The sequence below is a fragment of the Bactrocera neohumeralis genome, unplaced genomic scaffold (genome assembly GCF_024586455.1).
Source record: "Bactrocera neohumeralis isolate Rockhampton unplaced genomic scaffold, APGP_CSIRO_Bneo_wtdbg2-racon-allhic-juicebox.fasta_v2 cluster09, whole genome shotgun sequence".
Taxonomy (NCBI): Eukaryota; Metazoa; Arthropoda; class Insecta; order Diptera; family Tephritidae; genus Bactrocera; species Bactrocera neohumeralis.
This window is the reverse complement of record NW_026089622.1, coordinates 7492421-7508955: the sequence shown is the minus strand read 5'-3', so window position 1 is coordinate 7508955 and position 16535 is coordinate 7492421. Positions and strand designations below refer to the sequence as shown.

At 40.6% G+C, this 16535-nt stretch overlaps 1 protein-coding gene across 1 annotated transcript; it reads right to left on the bottom strand.

Annotated features, from left to right (window-relative positions):
• Window positions 1-8594: 8594 nt before the first annotated feature.
• On the bottom strand, window positions 8595-16020 carry LOC126764495 (uncharacterized). Its single transcript, XM_050482204.1, has 2 exons — window positions 15913-16020; window positions 8595-9565 (listed from the first exon to the last, which is right to left on the bottom strand). The coding sequence occupies exons 1-2, from the start codon at window positions 15934-15936 to the stop codon at window positions 8960-8962; spliced, it is 630 nt and encodes a 209-aa protein (XP_050338161.1). The 5' UTR covers window positions 15937-16020; the 3' UTR covers window positions 8595-8959.
• Between the last annotated feature and the right edge of the window lie 515 nt (window positions 16021-16535).

Below are 16535 nucleotides of genomic sequence, written 5' to 3'. Positions count from 1 at the left end.
GTATGGTTTGAGATTACTTTCAACTGCATTGCCTAAATGTATATCATAACAATAGGTTATCGTATGTTTGTATGTATACATCTTAACCTAAGTAAACATGTATTGTTGTAAATTTGAGTGCATGCGTTATTGCATATTAATGCAAATTAAAAACTCCGTTTAGTTCTCGTGGGCAACTACGGGCAACTGCCGTGGGCAACTCCCTGTGGTCAACTACGGGCAACTGCCTCGTTTTCTTTATTACATTTTCTTAAATACAATATTTTGCTTAAGCCTAGATACAAATATTAATCTTACATTCTAGGAAGTATATCTACAATCCACTTGAGATAGGACATATGGAGGACATATGTTACAAGTGGGAATATTCATCTTACAATCTATGAGTTATATTTTTGGACCACCTAAGGCGGACAGTATTAGCAAAGTACACATAATGTTACTTACGGATACTTAATACGGACCATATGGGTCGTAAGTGTCATGTTACATATTTATGACAGATAAAGAATATGTTCATGTAATGTGAACTGGTGGTATTAACTCCCCCACCTCTAAATTGAAGCGTCCCGATTCAAATGGATATATAGTAGTACGTGAGGCTATAGACTATTTTATCAATTTGAACAGTACTATTTTGAAATCTTAATTAATTTAAATTTGACTCTTAAATATACTTTCGATACATTTTATATTATTTTTGACTTCTAATTATTTTTTGATGGAAGTGTTTTTATATATGACATCTTTTATTGTATTATTGCCTGAATACATTTCAGCAATTTTTTCTTTTACATTTAGGGTTTTCTCAAGTCGCATAAAGTTATAAGTTATAACGATTCGAAAACATAACATTGAGAATTGTAAATGTGTAAACTCATTTTTGTATGAAATCTAACAACATTTTTTTTTTTTTTTAAGCAAGTGTAAAAATTTATAATTTTACGATTTTACGATGCTTTACGATGGCTTGTGAGTACCCCAATTATGAAATTGATAATTATTATATAATATATTATTGTCGGTATTATCTTACCTCCTTTTTTGGAGCAGTATTTTAAATTTAGTATTTTTATATTCTATTTGGCTTTTCGCCATTCTTTTTTGTTTTATTATACCGGTAAAATCTTCGGCTGGCGTTGTTGAACTTTTTGCTCCACAATTTTAAAGTATTTTTTTATTTTTAGTATTGCCGGTACTTTCTTCGGCTGGTGCCTTAAGACTTTTTTGTTCAAAGTAATATAAATTTTGAATTTTTATATTTTGATTTACATATATATATTTATATTTATTTTATATATTTTTCCATTATTTTTTTGTTTTATTTTGCCGGTATGAACTTCGGCTGGCGTTTTAGGACCTTTTTGTCCCAAAATATTTTTTTTTTTAATAAAATATTGGTGGAAAAATCTTCGGCAGGCACTTCAGGAGTTTCTGCTCCCAAAGAATTATATTTTTTTCCTTTAAATTTATTTTTCAGTTTTGTTTTTTTTTTTTTTATATATATTTGTGAGTTTCATGAATCAAATTAATACTCACAATAAACAATTTTTATACTTAATTTAATTAATAAATACATATGTATAAGCCTTACTTACAACTAATTTTATGTTGCTGCTTCTACTGCTGCTGTTGTTACTGTTGCTATTTCTGCTGTTGCTGCTGTTACTACTGTTGCGGCTATTGTTGACTTTGCTGCTGCTGTTGCTTTTTAAGTCGAATTTTGGCGGTTGGTTGTGCAATGGTCGTCGTTGGCGGCCGTGTGCGAGGTTTAAATGAAATCAGTTTTTTGGTGAAATTTCTGATTTACAGAATTTTTTATTTATTTGTTTTTATGTGGATAGTTTATAGATCCACGCACTTTCTTCTATTTGTTTGAAATTTTCAAAAATTTTCACTTTCAGTTTTTGGTTTTTCAATTCACATTTTAAAATCACTTTATTTGTGAAACTGTTGTAGTTTTTTGTTTCTCAATTTTACTTATTTTTCAATTGTTGTAACGCGTACGTTAGCTTGTTTTTCGCTCGTAATCCGTATAGATGAGGCGCGTTCGATTGGCAGTAGGCACAAACACACACTCGAAATTTTTTCAATAATTTTCTAAGTGGCTGAGATTTTTTTGATTATGTGTCTCTTTTTGGACTTAGCGTTTTTTTAACTTTTTTTTACTTTTCTCCTCAATTGAGGATACTTGATTGTTTTTCAAACGGTAACACGGGGATTTTTTGTCCCCTTAAATGGTTACCGCCGAAATTTATTGTTACATTTTGGTCCGCCAGAGATTATTTCATCTCGTGGCAGGATCGCCAATTAAAAACTCCGTTTAGTTCTCGTAGGCAACTACGGGCAACTGCCGTGGGCAACTCCCTGTGGTCAACTACGGGCAACTGCCTCGTTTTCTTTATTACATTTTCTTAAATACAATATTTTGCTTAAGCCTAGATACAAATATTAATCTTACATTCTAGGAAGTATATCTACAATCCACTTGAGATAGGACATATGTAGGACATATGTTACAAGTGGGAATATTCATCTTACAATCTATTAGTTATATTTTTGGACCACCTAAGGCGGACAGTATTAGCAAAGTACACATAATGTTACTTACGGATACTTAATACGGACCATATGGGTCGTAAGTGTCATGTTACATATTTATGACAGATAAAGAATATGTTCATGTAATGTGAACTGGTGGTATTAACTTGCATACGTTCCTCATATATGTAAATTATTAAAACAGTGGTTGAGTTTTAATCTTTTTATACTCTCGCAACAATGTTGCTAACGAGAGTATTATAGTTTTGTTCACATAACGGTTGTTTGTAAGTCCTAAAACTAAAAGAGTCAGATATAGGGTTATGTATACCAAAGTGATCAGGGTGACGAGTAGAGTCGAAATCCGGATGTCTGTCTGTCCGTCCGTCTGTCCGTCCGTCTGTCCGTCCGTGCAAGCTGTAACTTGAGTAAAAATTGAGATATCATGATGAAACTTGGTACACGTATTCCTTGGCTCCATAAGAAGGTTAAGTTCGAAGATGGGCAAAATCGGCCTACTGCCACGCCCACAAAATGGCGGAAACCGAAAACCTATAAAGTGTCATAACTAAGCCATAAATAAAGATATTAAAGTGAAATTTGGCACAAAGGATCGCATTAGGGAGGGGCATATTTGGACGTAATTGTTTTGGAAAAGTGGGCGTGGCCCCGCCCCCTACTAAGTTTTTTGTACATATCTCGGAAACTACTATAGCTATGTCAACCAAAGTCTACAGAGTCCTTTTCTTCAGGTATTTCCATATCAATTTCAAAAATGGAAGAAATCGGATAATAACCACGCCCACCTCCCATACAAAGGTTATGTTGAAAATCACTAAAAGTGCGTTAACCGACTAACAAAAAACGTCAGAAACGCTAAATTTTACGGAAGAAGTGGCGGAAGGAAGCTGCACCCAGGCTTTTTTTAAAAATTGAAAATGGGCGTGGCGCCGCCCACTTATGGACCAAGAACCATATCTCAGGAGCTACTAGACCGATTTCAATGAAATTCGGTATATAATATTTTCTTAACACCCTGATGACATGTACGAAATATGGGTGAAATCGGTTCACAACCACGACTTCTTCCAATATAAAGCTATTTTGAATTCCATCTGATGCCTTCTCTGTATAATACGAGTATAAACATTAGGAACCAATGATGATAGCGGAATAAAACTTTACAAAAATACGGTATTTGAAAAATATGTAAATGACGTATTATGAAATCTCGATTATCACTTTACCATGCGAGAGTATAAAATGTTCGGTGACACCCGAACTTAGCCCTTCCTTACTTGTTTATTTCTCTTGTTTACACAAGAGCAGCCGTTTGTATCGGTCGAGTTATTACAACTGATTTGCTTAATAAAATATTGCGACGACTACGCCTAAATACCTGACTCTTTGTTTTACCTGTCAGTTGCTGCACATGTTTTGCCGTGTGACTTGCAAAATGCAATTCAGCAATTTATTTATTTATTTATTTAGTAAAGTCTATGAACAATGATTCTTACAGACTAATGAAAAACTAGGATGCATATTAGAATTCTAAAATAACTAAATTACAATAACATGAGTAGATAACTTAAACTAAAAAACAGAATTGAGGGTATTAATGAAGGATACCCTAGAGTGAGAAAAATCAAGTAGAACTTTCTCGGAAATTGAGTTAAACTCCTCTTGAGGGGAGCATATTCAGCAAAATTAGTACTTTCCTTTTTGTAATAAAATGGCAAACTGGATCAGAGACAACGCTGGGGAGTATTGAAGTTAAGTTTCCCTAATAAGTAGGGACAGTCAATTTCCCCGTTAATTATATTGTAGACGAATGAAAGTGAGAGAACGGACCTTCGATTTTCCACTGATTTAAAATGTATAAGCAATAAACGCAAACGGAGGATGGGGTCATGTGTAAAAGTTCACGCAAGTGAGGAAAGTTCTCTGATCGCCATTCACTTGGGAGTGGCCAGAAACGATTCTTTTACATATGACTCAAGCAGCTCACGACTTCCGGTCTTTGACCAAGTATCCTCTGGGTAGCCTAAGAACATCCGTTCGAAGGTGAGCTAAAGTGAGAAGGCGAAACATCCCCTGCATAGGGTTGTGCGCTGGGTTTGGGACCCGCCACGTAAAAAGCCTACCCCAATGAAAAACGACAAACAGCCTCGGATGAGAAACCCCTCTTTTGATGACGACCATGGCAAACGAAATAAGGACAACGATATCAGGGCATGCACCTGGAATGTCCGGTCCCTTAATTGGGAAGGTGCCGCTGCCCAGCTGGTTGATGTCCTCGTGAAAATAAAGGCTGAAATCACCGCCGTCCAAGAAATGCGATGGACGGGACAAGGACAGAGACGATTAGGTCCTTGTGACATTTACTACAGTGGCCATATAAAGGAGCGCAAGTTTGGTGTGGGATTCGTGGTGGGAGAGAGACTCCGTCGCCGAGTACTGTCATTCACTTCGGTGAATGAACGTCTAGCCACAATCCGCATCAAAGCGAGGTTCTTCAACATATCGCTGATCTGCGCCCACGCTCCGACGGATGAGAAGGACGATGTGACCAAAGATGCCTATTATGAGTGCTTGGAACGCACTTATGAGAGATGCCCCGCCACGATGTCAAAATCGTGCTTGGCCACTTTAACGCCAGGGTGGGCAAAGAAGGTATCTTTGGCACTGCGGCCGGTAAATTCAGCCTCCACGAGGAAACATCCCCAAATGGGTTGAGGCTGATCGACTTCGCCGGGGCCCGAAATATGGTTATCTGTAGTACTAGATTCCAGCACAAAAAGATTCATCAAGCTACCTGGCTGTCTCCGGATCGAAAACTACCAACCAGATCGATCATGTTGTGATAGACGGAAGACACGTCTCCAGTGTTTTAGATGTGGACCTAACATCGAATCTATCTTGTTGCAGCCAAGATTCGCACCCGCCTCTGTGCAGCAAAAAACGCACGCCAACAAACACAAGGAAGGTTCGACGTCGAAAAGCTGCAATCACAACAGACTGCCGAACGATTTTCTACTCGGCTTGCACTCCTGCTCTCTGAGAGCGCTCATCAACAACTCGGTATAAGGGAACTGTGGGACGGCATTTCAAACTCCTTACGTACAGCTGCATCCGAAACCCTTGGTTTTCGGAAAGTGCAAAAGAACAACTGGTACGACGAGGAGTGCCGCGCCGCAGCGGAGAGAAAACAGGCTGCCTACCTCGCAACGTTACGATCGACCACAACACGTGCGGGATGGGATAGATACCGAGAATTGAAGAGGGAAGCGAGACGCATCTGCCGACAGAAAAAGAAAGAGGCCGAAATGCGTGAGTATGAAGAGCTTGATAAGCTGGCCGACAGGGGTAATGCTCGAAAATTCTATGAAAAAATGCGGCGGCTTACAGAAGGTTTCAAGACCGGAGCATACTCTTGTAGAACCCCCAAAGGTGATCTAGTGACCGATGCCCAGAGCATACTTAAATTATGGAGGGAACACTTCTCTAGCCTGCTGAATGGCAGAGAATGCACAACGCCAGGAGAAGGCGAACCCGATTCCCCAATCGATGACGATGGAGCAGACGTCCCATTGCCCGACCATGAAGAAGTTCGAATAGCAATTACCCGCCTGAAGAACAACAAAGCGGCGGGGGCCGATGGATTGCCGGCCGAGCTATTCAAACACGGCGGCGAAGAACTAATAGGGAGCATGCATCAGCTTCTTTGTAAAATATGGTCGGACGAAAGCATGCCCAACGATTGGAATTTAAGTGTGCTATGCCCAATCCATAAAAAAGGAGATCCCACAATCTGCGCCAACTACCGTGGGATTAGCCTCCTCAACATCGCATATAAGGTTCTGTCGAGCGTATTGTGTGAAAGATTAAGGCCCACCGTCATCAAACTGATTGGACCTTATCAGTGTGGCTTTAGACCTGGAAAATCAACAACCGACCAGATATTCACCATGCGCCAAATCTTGGAAAAGACCCGTGAAAGGAGAATCGACACACACCACCTCTTCGTCGATTTCAAAGCTGCTTTCGACAGCACGAAAAGGAACTGCCTCTATGCCGCGATGTCCGATTTTGGTATCCCCTTGACCTTTTCAACCTGCTTCTGGAGAAAATAGTTCGAGCTGCAGAACTAAACAGAGGAGGTACCATCTTCTATAAGAGTGTACAGCTGCTGGCGTATGCCGACGATATTGATATCATCGGCTTCAACACCCGCGCCGTTAGTTCTGCTTTCTCCAGGCTGGACAAGTAAGCACAGAAAATGGGTCTGGCAGTGAACGAGGGCAAAACGAAATATCTCCTGTCATCAAACAAACAGTCGTCGCACTCGCGACTTGGCTCTGACGTCACTGTTGACAGTCACAACTTTGAAGTTGTAGATAATTTCGTCTATTTAGGAAACAGTATTAACACCACCAACAATGTCAGCCTGGAAATCCAACGCAGGATTGCTATTGCCAACAGGTGCTACTTCGGACTGAGTAAAGTCCTCTCTCGACGAACAAAAGCCAAACTCTATAAGGCGCTCATAATGCCCGTCCTGGTATATGGTGCAGAGGCTTAAACGATGTCAACAACTGATGAGTCGACGTTGCGAGTTTTCGAGAGAAAAGTTCTGCGAAAGATTTATGGTCCTTTGCGCGTTGGCCACGGCGAATATCGCATTCGATGGAACGATGAGCTGTACGAGATATACGACGACATTGACATAGTTCAGCGAATTAAAAGACAGCGGCTACGCTGGCTGGGTCATGTTGGCCGAATGGACGAAAACACTCCAGCTCTGAAAGTATTCGACGCTGTACCCGCCGTGGGAAGCAGAGGAAGAGGAAGACCTCCACTCCGTTGTAAGGACCAAGTGGAGAAGGACCTGGCTACGCTTGGAATATCCAATTGGCGCCACTCGGCTATAATCGCGTAAGCGGTGTCTACGCCAATTAAGAAGAAGAATAAACGCGATGTGTACGATGGTGTTGGATCAACAAACTTTAAGGAGCGGACAGCATATTTAAGAAAGATCTTTTGAACACGCTCGATCCTGTTAATTGACGATATGCAATATGGTCTCCAAATAAACACTGCATACTCCAAAATGGACCGCACAAAACATGTGTACAGTAATTTTAACGTGTAGAGGTCGGAAAAATTTGTAGAATTTCGACGGACAAAGCCAAGTACAGAAAAAGATTTTGAAGTTATATAGTTGATATGATTACAGAAAAAAAATCTGTGGTCAAAGATTACCCCAAGATCTTTGATTTCAGTAACGCATTTTAGGACGCATTTAGAAATACTGTAGCTAAAAGATAAGATGTTGCGCCCCCTACCATAGGAGATCTGTGAGCATTTATCTACATTCAGAAAAAGTTTCGATTTCAGGCACCAATTATGAAAAGTATCAATATCACATTGAAGTTTGAGTACATCTTGTGTGTTATTGATTAATGCAAAAATTTTTAAGTCATCTGCATATAACAGAAAGTTGGCGAAAGAGAAGCAACAGGAGATGTCATGATAAACAGCACAAAGAGAAGTAAGACAGCACGCAATGAATGAATTTATTTCTTTACGAATTACTTATTATTTCAAATCTCGTTTCTTCACCGTCTTCACCAAACTTTCAAATATCACTTCCAACTTTTAAAATTCAAAATTTCTTTTTGCGCTCTTGTTGAGCTATATAAGCTTTATTACTTATCACTTCAATTGCAAATTGTACAATGTTTTCTTATAAATAAATATTTTTACACTTTACGCTTCTTTGATGCAAATAGGCACACTACACCAATTACTATCGCATATAGCGATATTAAAAGTTAAATGTTATTAAGCCAAAGTTAAATATATAAACTGAATGATGAAAGCCGAATAAAAAACGAATAATCTCGATATATAATGACCGGATGATGCAAAGGATGCAACGTTCAGGAAAAATGTTCAAATAGACGTTGCGGGCAAGTTGCCTGCTGGACCGCTGGTGGACGCACGGGATGGAGGTCGGAGAAACGTAAACGGTGTATGTTGAATTGATGTGTCGATGCGAACTTTCTAGAATGTTAAAATGGACGGTTTTTTAAATAGACGATTTCAAATAGACGATTGCGAATAGACGATGCGTGCAGCGGCGAACGTGACTTCTAGAAGAATGTAGAACCAAAAAAACGGCACAGCGTCACCTTCTCGTTGGTATAAGATGAAAAATGGAACAAAAACAGTTTGGTGTGGAGATGATCAATGATGCCCTAATTAACATGTTGATGTGGAGAGTGTTGTATTCACTGGTCAGTGATGCCCTGTTTTTTTCTACTTAACATGTTGATGTGGAGAGTGTTGTATTCACTGATCAGTGATGCCCTTTAGTTATAGTTCATCTCAACATCCCGGCCCCCCTAGGCGAGTACTAGCCTAGTAGACGCTGTAGTGCCTGTAACGTAGCTACAACGCCGCTCAGGCCGGTGGGGCGGTGAGGTTGTGGCCTTATTTGGTTTCGCGTGGATGTCGTATTGAGGGGGCGCCAGGACCATCCAGCTTCTGGATGCCGTGCCACACGGTTAGACTGCGATCGTCGGGTGGCCGTACGGCGGCGGAGGACAGTGGGTGAGCCAGGATGTCCGGCGTTCCGGTGGAGTAACGTATGATGCGGTCTTTCACACAACCGGCACAAGGTATCAGATTCGCATTCAAGCGTGGCGTGTGACTGGGCCAAGCAGTTTAAACAATGCCCATGTGCCTGTGCCACCTTCTGACGTTGTACGGGTAACATTCCCTTGAAAATAGAGCAATGCTGCAGCCTATGTGAACGGCAACAGAGCGGACATCTGGTGCGGTGCGGTTTCGGAGGCGCCGGCGTCGCTGCTGCGCGTGTTGAGCTTCGTGCCACGGTTGGCGGCGTTGCTGCCGTGATGGTTCGGGGCGCTGCTACTGGAACAGTTCCAGAGCGAGGCACAGTAACAGCCGAACGGAGAGTTGGCGTGGGGGTTACAGGTGTATCGGCATCCATATCAATCTGTGAGAAGAAAGAGAAAATCGTAATGATTATAATTTGATTGCCTGTAAGCGTGCATGAACAGGGTGCCACGTTAGGGGGCATGACTAAATGATCGTCCGTCTATGGGGTTGCGATAGATATGTAGGTCTTCGTTTGTCGTACGGCTTGAAGCTTATTGTAATTATCTTTGCGGTTTTTTCTTAATGATATTATTAATTTATTTTCTTTTTCCCGTCTTTTTTCAGATCGGTTTAGGAATGATTATTATTTACGTTTTCGTAAGTGGCAGCAGTTGGTAAGAAACATAATTTGACAAGCGGCCGGGTTAGCGTTCCGTTTTGCGTACGGAGATCCACCACCCGGATGTGACCGTCTGAACCGTAGTGAAGTTTCTCTTTGCGGCCAAGCCGCCATTCTGTGGGGGGGAGACAATCGTCGTGGACTAGGACACAATCTCCAAGCATTGGAGCCTGTTCTGGAATTTTCCATTTATACCTTTTGTGAAGGTCTTTTAAATACTCTTCTTTCCATCGTCGGCTGAAATTATGATGGAGAATTTTAATTCGTTCCCATCTGTTTAGTAAGGATGGCGACTCCATGCCTGGCTCAGGTGTGGCCAGAATGGGCGCTCCTTTAAGAAAATGCCCTGGGGTAAGGGCAGCAAAGTCGGAGGGATCTTGCGAGAGTGCAGCGAGAGGCCGTGAGTTGAGAACGGCTTCGATTCTGGTTAACAATGTCGTGAATTCTTCATAATTGAATTTGAGGTTGCCAGCGAGCTTCTTGAAATGAGATTTAAAGCTCTTTACCGCTGATTCCCATAAACCACCCATATGAGGAGCGCTTGGGGGGATGAATTGCCAGTTTATACCTTGAGGGGCGTATTTTTGAACAATGTCAGGTGAGACTTGTTTCATGAACTCCACAAACTGTTTCTCAGTAGCTCTTTGAGCTCCAATAAATGTTTTGCCATTATCGCTCATGATTTTTGAGGGAAACCCACGTCTTGCGACGAAGCGAGCAAATGCGGCAAGAAAAGCCTCCCTGGTCAGATTAGTACAAAGCTCTAGGTGTACTGCTTTTGTTGTGAAACAGACAAAAACAGCCACATAGCCTTTCATGAGGGTAGGAGATCTTAGCATGGAAGCCTTTATCTGAAAAGGACCAGCAAAATCTACACCTGTAGTGGTAAAAGGCGGAGCAAAGTTGCAGCGTTCCGGTGGAAGTGCTGCCATAATCTGTGTTCGTATTTTCTGTTTATGCATAGTGCAGATCTTGCACCTGAAAATGCATTTCTTGATTTGGGGCTTCAAACGTGGAATGTAATATTCCTGTCGTACCACATGCTGCATGAGACGGTTTTCGGCGTGTAGCATTAATATGTGGATGTAATGTAGGAATAATGTGGCAAATGGAGATTTCTCAGGTATTATTATGGGGTGGCGCTCGTTGTATGTTAGGCTTGAATTAGCAAGCCGACCATTGGCCCGAAGCAGCCCTTTCGTGTCTAGAAACGGGTTTAGCACTAAGAGTGAGCTTTTTTTTATCAATCGGCTTCGATTCTCTTAGTGATGCTATGTCGCGGCTGAAGTAGCGCGTTTGAGTTGATGCGATAAGAGCGACCTTTGCCTTTTGTAAGGCTTGGTGCGTCAATGTATCGCATTGGGGGTAAGTTGCTCCTTTCAGTTTATGTTTAAGTCGCTCTATGAACTGGAGCATATAGGCGACGACTCTGAGGGCTCGGGGGAACGATGAAAATCGTTCAAGGATGTCATTATCCTCCAATATTGTGTGGTAGGTGTCGATTTTTCGACTTTCGGGCGCAATTATGTTGCGCATTGGGGATTGTGGCCAAGAATCGGAAGATTCTGCTAGCCATCGAGGGCCATTCCACCATAGCGTGGTGGTGGCCAGGTGCAGGGGTTTGCACCCTCTTGTACCTAGATCGGCAGGATTGTCAGCACTGGCTACGTGTCGCCATGTGGCGGATCCCACTAGGTCAAGTATTTGAGAGGTTCGGTTGGAAATATATGTTTTCCACGCATGTGGGGGTTTTTCCAACCAGGCTAGGACTATCTCGGAGTCAGACCAGAGATATAGCTTGTGTTTCGCCATGTCTAAGTGGGTCTGCACCATGGAAACTAGTTTTGCTAGGAGCAGGGCGCCGCAGAGTTCAAGTCGTGGTAGACTTATCGTTTTTAGAGGCGCAACTTTAGCTTTCCCCACTAATAAGTGGCTTGTGATTGCGGTATCGCTTTGTGTGCGCACATATATGGTGGCACAATATGCCTTTTCAGAGGCGTCACAGAAGCCGTGTAGTTCCACTTTGTATTCGGGAGAATAGTTTACCCACCGTGGAATTTGTATCTGCGAGATGTCGTTCAGATTACTCGCGAACTGGGACCACTTTTCTAGACGAAGTGGTTTTACTTGCTCGTCCCAGTCGGTACCATCTAGCCATAATTCTTGTATCAGGATTTTGGCTTGTATCATAATTGGCGAAAGCCATCCTGCGGGGTCAAAAAGTTTTGCCACAGAGGAGAGAATTTGGCGTTTTGTAACGGCGGATAATGCGGATATGGACTCGCTCGTGTAGGAAAACTGGTCCGATATCGCATTCCATTGGATGCCTAGAGTTTTTGTGGTACTTTCCTCTTCGAATATGAGGAAATTAGTATCCAACAAATTTTCTTTTGGTATGTCTTTTAATATATTTGGGTGATTTGCCGTAATCTTTTTTAGGGGAAACCCTGCGGTGTTGAGGGCTTTTGTCACTTGTGATAAGGACTCGTATGCTTGTGAGAGGCTGTGGCTCCCAGACAGAATATCGTCTACATACGTTTGTGTTTTTAAGATTTTTGTTGCCAGAGGAAATTCTGACTTTGTGTCTTCTGCCAGCTCGTGGAGTGTACGGATGGCTAGATATGGGGCACAGTTTACGCCAAAGGTAACTGTTTTTAACTTGAAGTCGCGTAGTGGACTATTGGGGGATTTTCGGAAAATAATGCGCTGAAAATCCTGATCGTCTTTATGTACGACTATTTGTCTATACATTTTTTCGACGTCCCCGTTGAATACGTATTTGAATATACGCCAGTTTAGAATAAGCAGCATTAAATCAGGTTGGAGCGTGGGTCCCGTAAACAGGATATCGTTTAGGGAATTCCCCGAGCTAGTAGTTCTTGAGGCATTGAAGACAACTCTGACTTTTGTTGTTTTCTTGTCAGGCTTTACTACTGCATGATGTGGCAAGTAGAATGAGTAATATTTGCCTTTTAAGATTTTTTCACATGGGCTTACTTCCTCCATGTGATTTAAATGAAGGTATTCTTCTAAGACACCATCGTAATCTTGTTTCAGCTCCCCTTTCCTAAGTAGGTTTTTCTCCATACTTAGAAACTGCTGTATTGCAGAGGTGCGAGAGTGACCTAAGGCGAGTGTATCTGGGAATTGCTGCTTTAGTGGTAGTCGTACGACGTACCGACCATCATCTGATCTAGTAGTTGTGGCTTTGTACAAGTCTTCACAATACTGATCTTCGGGGGTTATGATTGAAATGGGGGGGAGTTCTTCTATCTCCCAAAACTTTCTCAATTGTGAATTGAGGTACTCGTTTGAGATTTCCTCAACTTGAGTTGTCATTGTTGTGACTGGTTCCGTGACTAGTCCACTTAGGACCCATCCGAATATGGTATTTTGCGCTAGAAGTGTTTTTGAAATTTTTTCAACACCTTCTAGAATAATTTGCGATATTAGATCGCTGCCTAATAGAAGGTCTATTTGAGCGGGGGTGTTGCAGTTAGGATCTGCTAGCTTTAGGTGTGTAACCTTTTGCCATTGCTTGCTATTTATATGATAGCTTGGTAACATATTCGTGAGTTGCGGTAAGACTATTGCATCTGCTTGAATGCGCTTATCCGCTTGAGGAGAAATTAGGGTAATGGGGCAGATTTTATTTGAGTTTTGAACTACTCTTCCGCCCATTCCCGTAATTTCAAAGTTGGCTTGTGTTGTTGGCAGTTTTAGCCTATTTTGTGCCCTAGACGCTATGAAAGATCGTTGTGATCCTTGGTCTATTAGGGCTCTGAGCTTAAACAGTTCTCCTCGATGTTCGATGGAGACGACTGCTGTGGGTAGTAGTACCCTACTTTGATTTTCGCTGTGTAGCGTTTGAGTTTTTAAAGCCTTTGAGCAGCATGGTGCTTCTTGGCATATTTCGGAATTTTGAGATTCGGGAGTTGCGGTTGCAACTAAACCCGTGGCTCTTTTTGAGAAAGCGCTAGTTTGGGGTGTTTTGGGGAAATTATTGAAGTGCAACATTGAATGATGCCTTTTGTGGCAATATACGCAATTGAATTTGCTTTCGCAATTATTTAGATTGTGAGAATGGGACAAACAATTTGTGCAGAGTCTTTTTGATCTGACAAAGTTGTTCCTTTCATTAGTATTCAATTTTTTAAACTTATCGCAAGATTTGAGTTTATGCCCTCCTGAGCATAGTTCGCATGACGTATGATTGTTTTGTTCGGAAGTGAACGATTGTGTTTTGAAAAAACTACGATTTAAGTTGTTGTTGTTATTAGCTTGGGGTCGCATGAAGCTGCGATTTAGGTCATGTTGAACGTTTTTAGTTCTGACCATTTTTTTATCTACCCGTTCCGCGATTTCATATTGGGTAGTTAGGAAATCTTTCATCTGTTGCCACGTTGGGCACTTTCTTCGCGAAGAGAGCGATTGCTCCCACAAAAGCAACGATTTTTCTGGTAATGCCGCGGAGCATATGTTTACCAGTATGGGGTCCCAATTGTCAGTGGGAATATTTTGTGTCGTTAGAACCGACAAACAATTCGAAACAGTGGATTGAAGTTTTATGAATTCTTCACTTGTTTCTCTCTGAATTTTTGGTAAATTCATCAATATGGTCACTTGTTTGTCGACCAGTATTCTTTCATTCTCGTATCGTTCTTTTAAAGCTTCCCAAGCTAAATTGAAATTGTTGTCATTAAGAGCGAACTGTTTTACTATGACGCCTGCTTGACCTTTAGTTTTGTATCGGAGGTGATACAATTTTTGTGCATTAGATAATTTTGGGTGGTTTATGTAAACGGCGGTGAACATGTCCCGGAAGGACGGCCATTGTTCATAACCCCCATGAAAAATTTCTGTGTCACATGCTGGCACTTTGAGGTGAATACCTGAACCTGCCTCTTGGGCCTGTGTTTGTGGTAGTTCTACTCTCAGTTGTGGATTTGGTGCGATTGACCTTGTTAATTTTAATTGATCAGAGATCATGGCTTTTGTCTCTTCATATTGGTCAAGACAATTTTCATATTTGGAGTAAGCCGAGGTTTTGAAATTTTCCGGAAGATCCGAATCATCCGTTTCTACAATGGCGTCATAGGCCGCTTGGAGACGTGTCCAAAAATTGTCAAGGTTTTGATTCTTGATTTCTAGTACCGATTCAGAATTATCTAGAATCGGTGAAGATGAGAATCGAGTGCAGTATCGTATTAAGCTGTCACTCTCTGATAAAAATTTAGCGTATGAAATATCTTTACCCCGTTTTTGTTTTGTAGCACCTTGCTTCGAGCGTGTAGCTTCTGCCGGTGTACATGGACTTTTTTCATCCGAAATCATTTTTGGTATTTTTAGAAATTGATGAGACTTAGATTCCTTTGAATCTGTGTTCATTTAGATGAAAAATGGTAATATATGTATATATATACAATTTTCTGATTTAAAGCAAACGGATAAATTTAGAGAACCGTAAAGCTCTTTCACGTCGATAAGAGCTTTAATTTCTGTTAAAAGTAATAAATTACGCGTTTTTCAGATTTAGCGTTTAAGCGGTTGTATGTGCTTTGGTTTTAAACTTTATATATTATATATGCGGACTTATCTGAATGTCCCTGTTTGTGAACTCGTTAAAGCGGTCAGTACACTTTGTCAATATGTATGCACGATATGTGCTCAAAGTAATCCTGCTTGTTCTAAGACGAAGAACAAGAAATAGTTGCCGGTATGGTTTAATATATGTACTATGTGTATGTACAGATTAATGCGTATGTAAATTTTATTTTATTAATGTATGTGAATATATATATATGGATATAAATATTGAAGATGGTATATGTTAACTTGTAATATATGGTAATGTATGTATATTGAATATCTATGTATGTTTGATTTTATTTTGTGTATTTAGCCGGTATGTACACCTATGTGTATATCTTTTTTTCTTTTTGTTTTTGTTTTTTACACAACCGCTTTGAAATACTTTGAACTAGTATTGCCAATATGGGCTTCAAACATACATATACATACATATATACAGTGCTGAGATACTAATGGGAATCGATACGACTCACTTTGGGGGGTGTAAATGTTTCCATATAGGGGTTGCTGTCCTCCTCTTGTCCTCGCAGGTTGGGTCCAGTGTATTTGTTGTTTGCTTTGTTTAATTAATTTTTTTTTTTTTTTTTAATTTTTTTTTTTCTCGCGCCCGTTTAGATTGAGTTTTTTTCCTTTATATGTTAGTTGCGCGCCCGTTTTTTTTTTTTTTGTGTTTTTGTTCGTATAGTATATCAATATTTATTTCACCTTAATATCGATAACTATTTTCCAACACCAATAATAGGTAAGGGGGCAGAAAACATTGGAGAAACTAGCCACATACAAAATCTTCACTGCTTTTACTTTGTTGCTTTTTGTTATATTCTTTCACTTTACATTTACACCACCTCTTTCATTTGCTTGGGAATTTATTAAAAAATGTTGTTGTAATCTGTATGCACTGTATGTGACTCTTTCTGTTTCCACTTCGTAAAATAAAAATTTGTTGCAATACGTTTTCGTTTTCTGCGTATTTGTAAAAACTAATTAATTTTACAAGTGAACTGCTTTGGTTTGCCTTTTGCAGAAAAATAAGTACACAAATTTATGTGGAGATATGCTACACGCCGCGCTATCAACCGAATCACTTGTCGTCGTT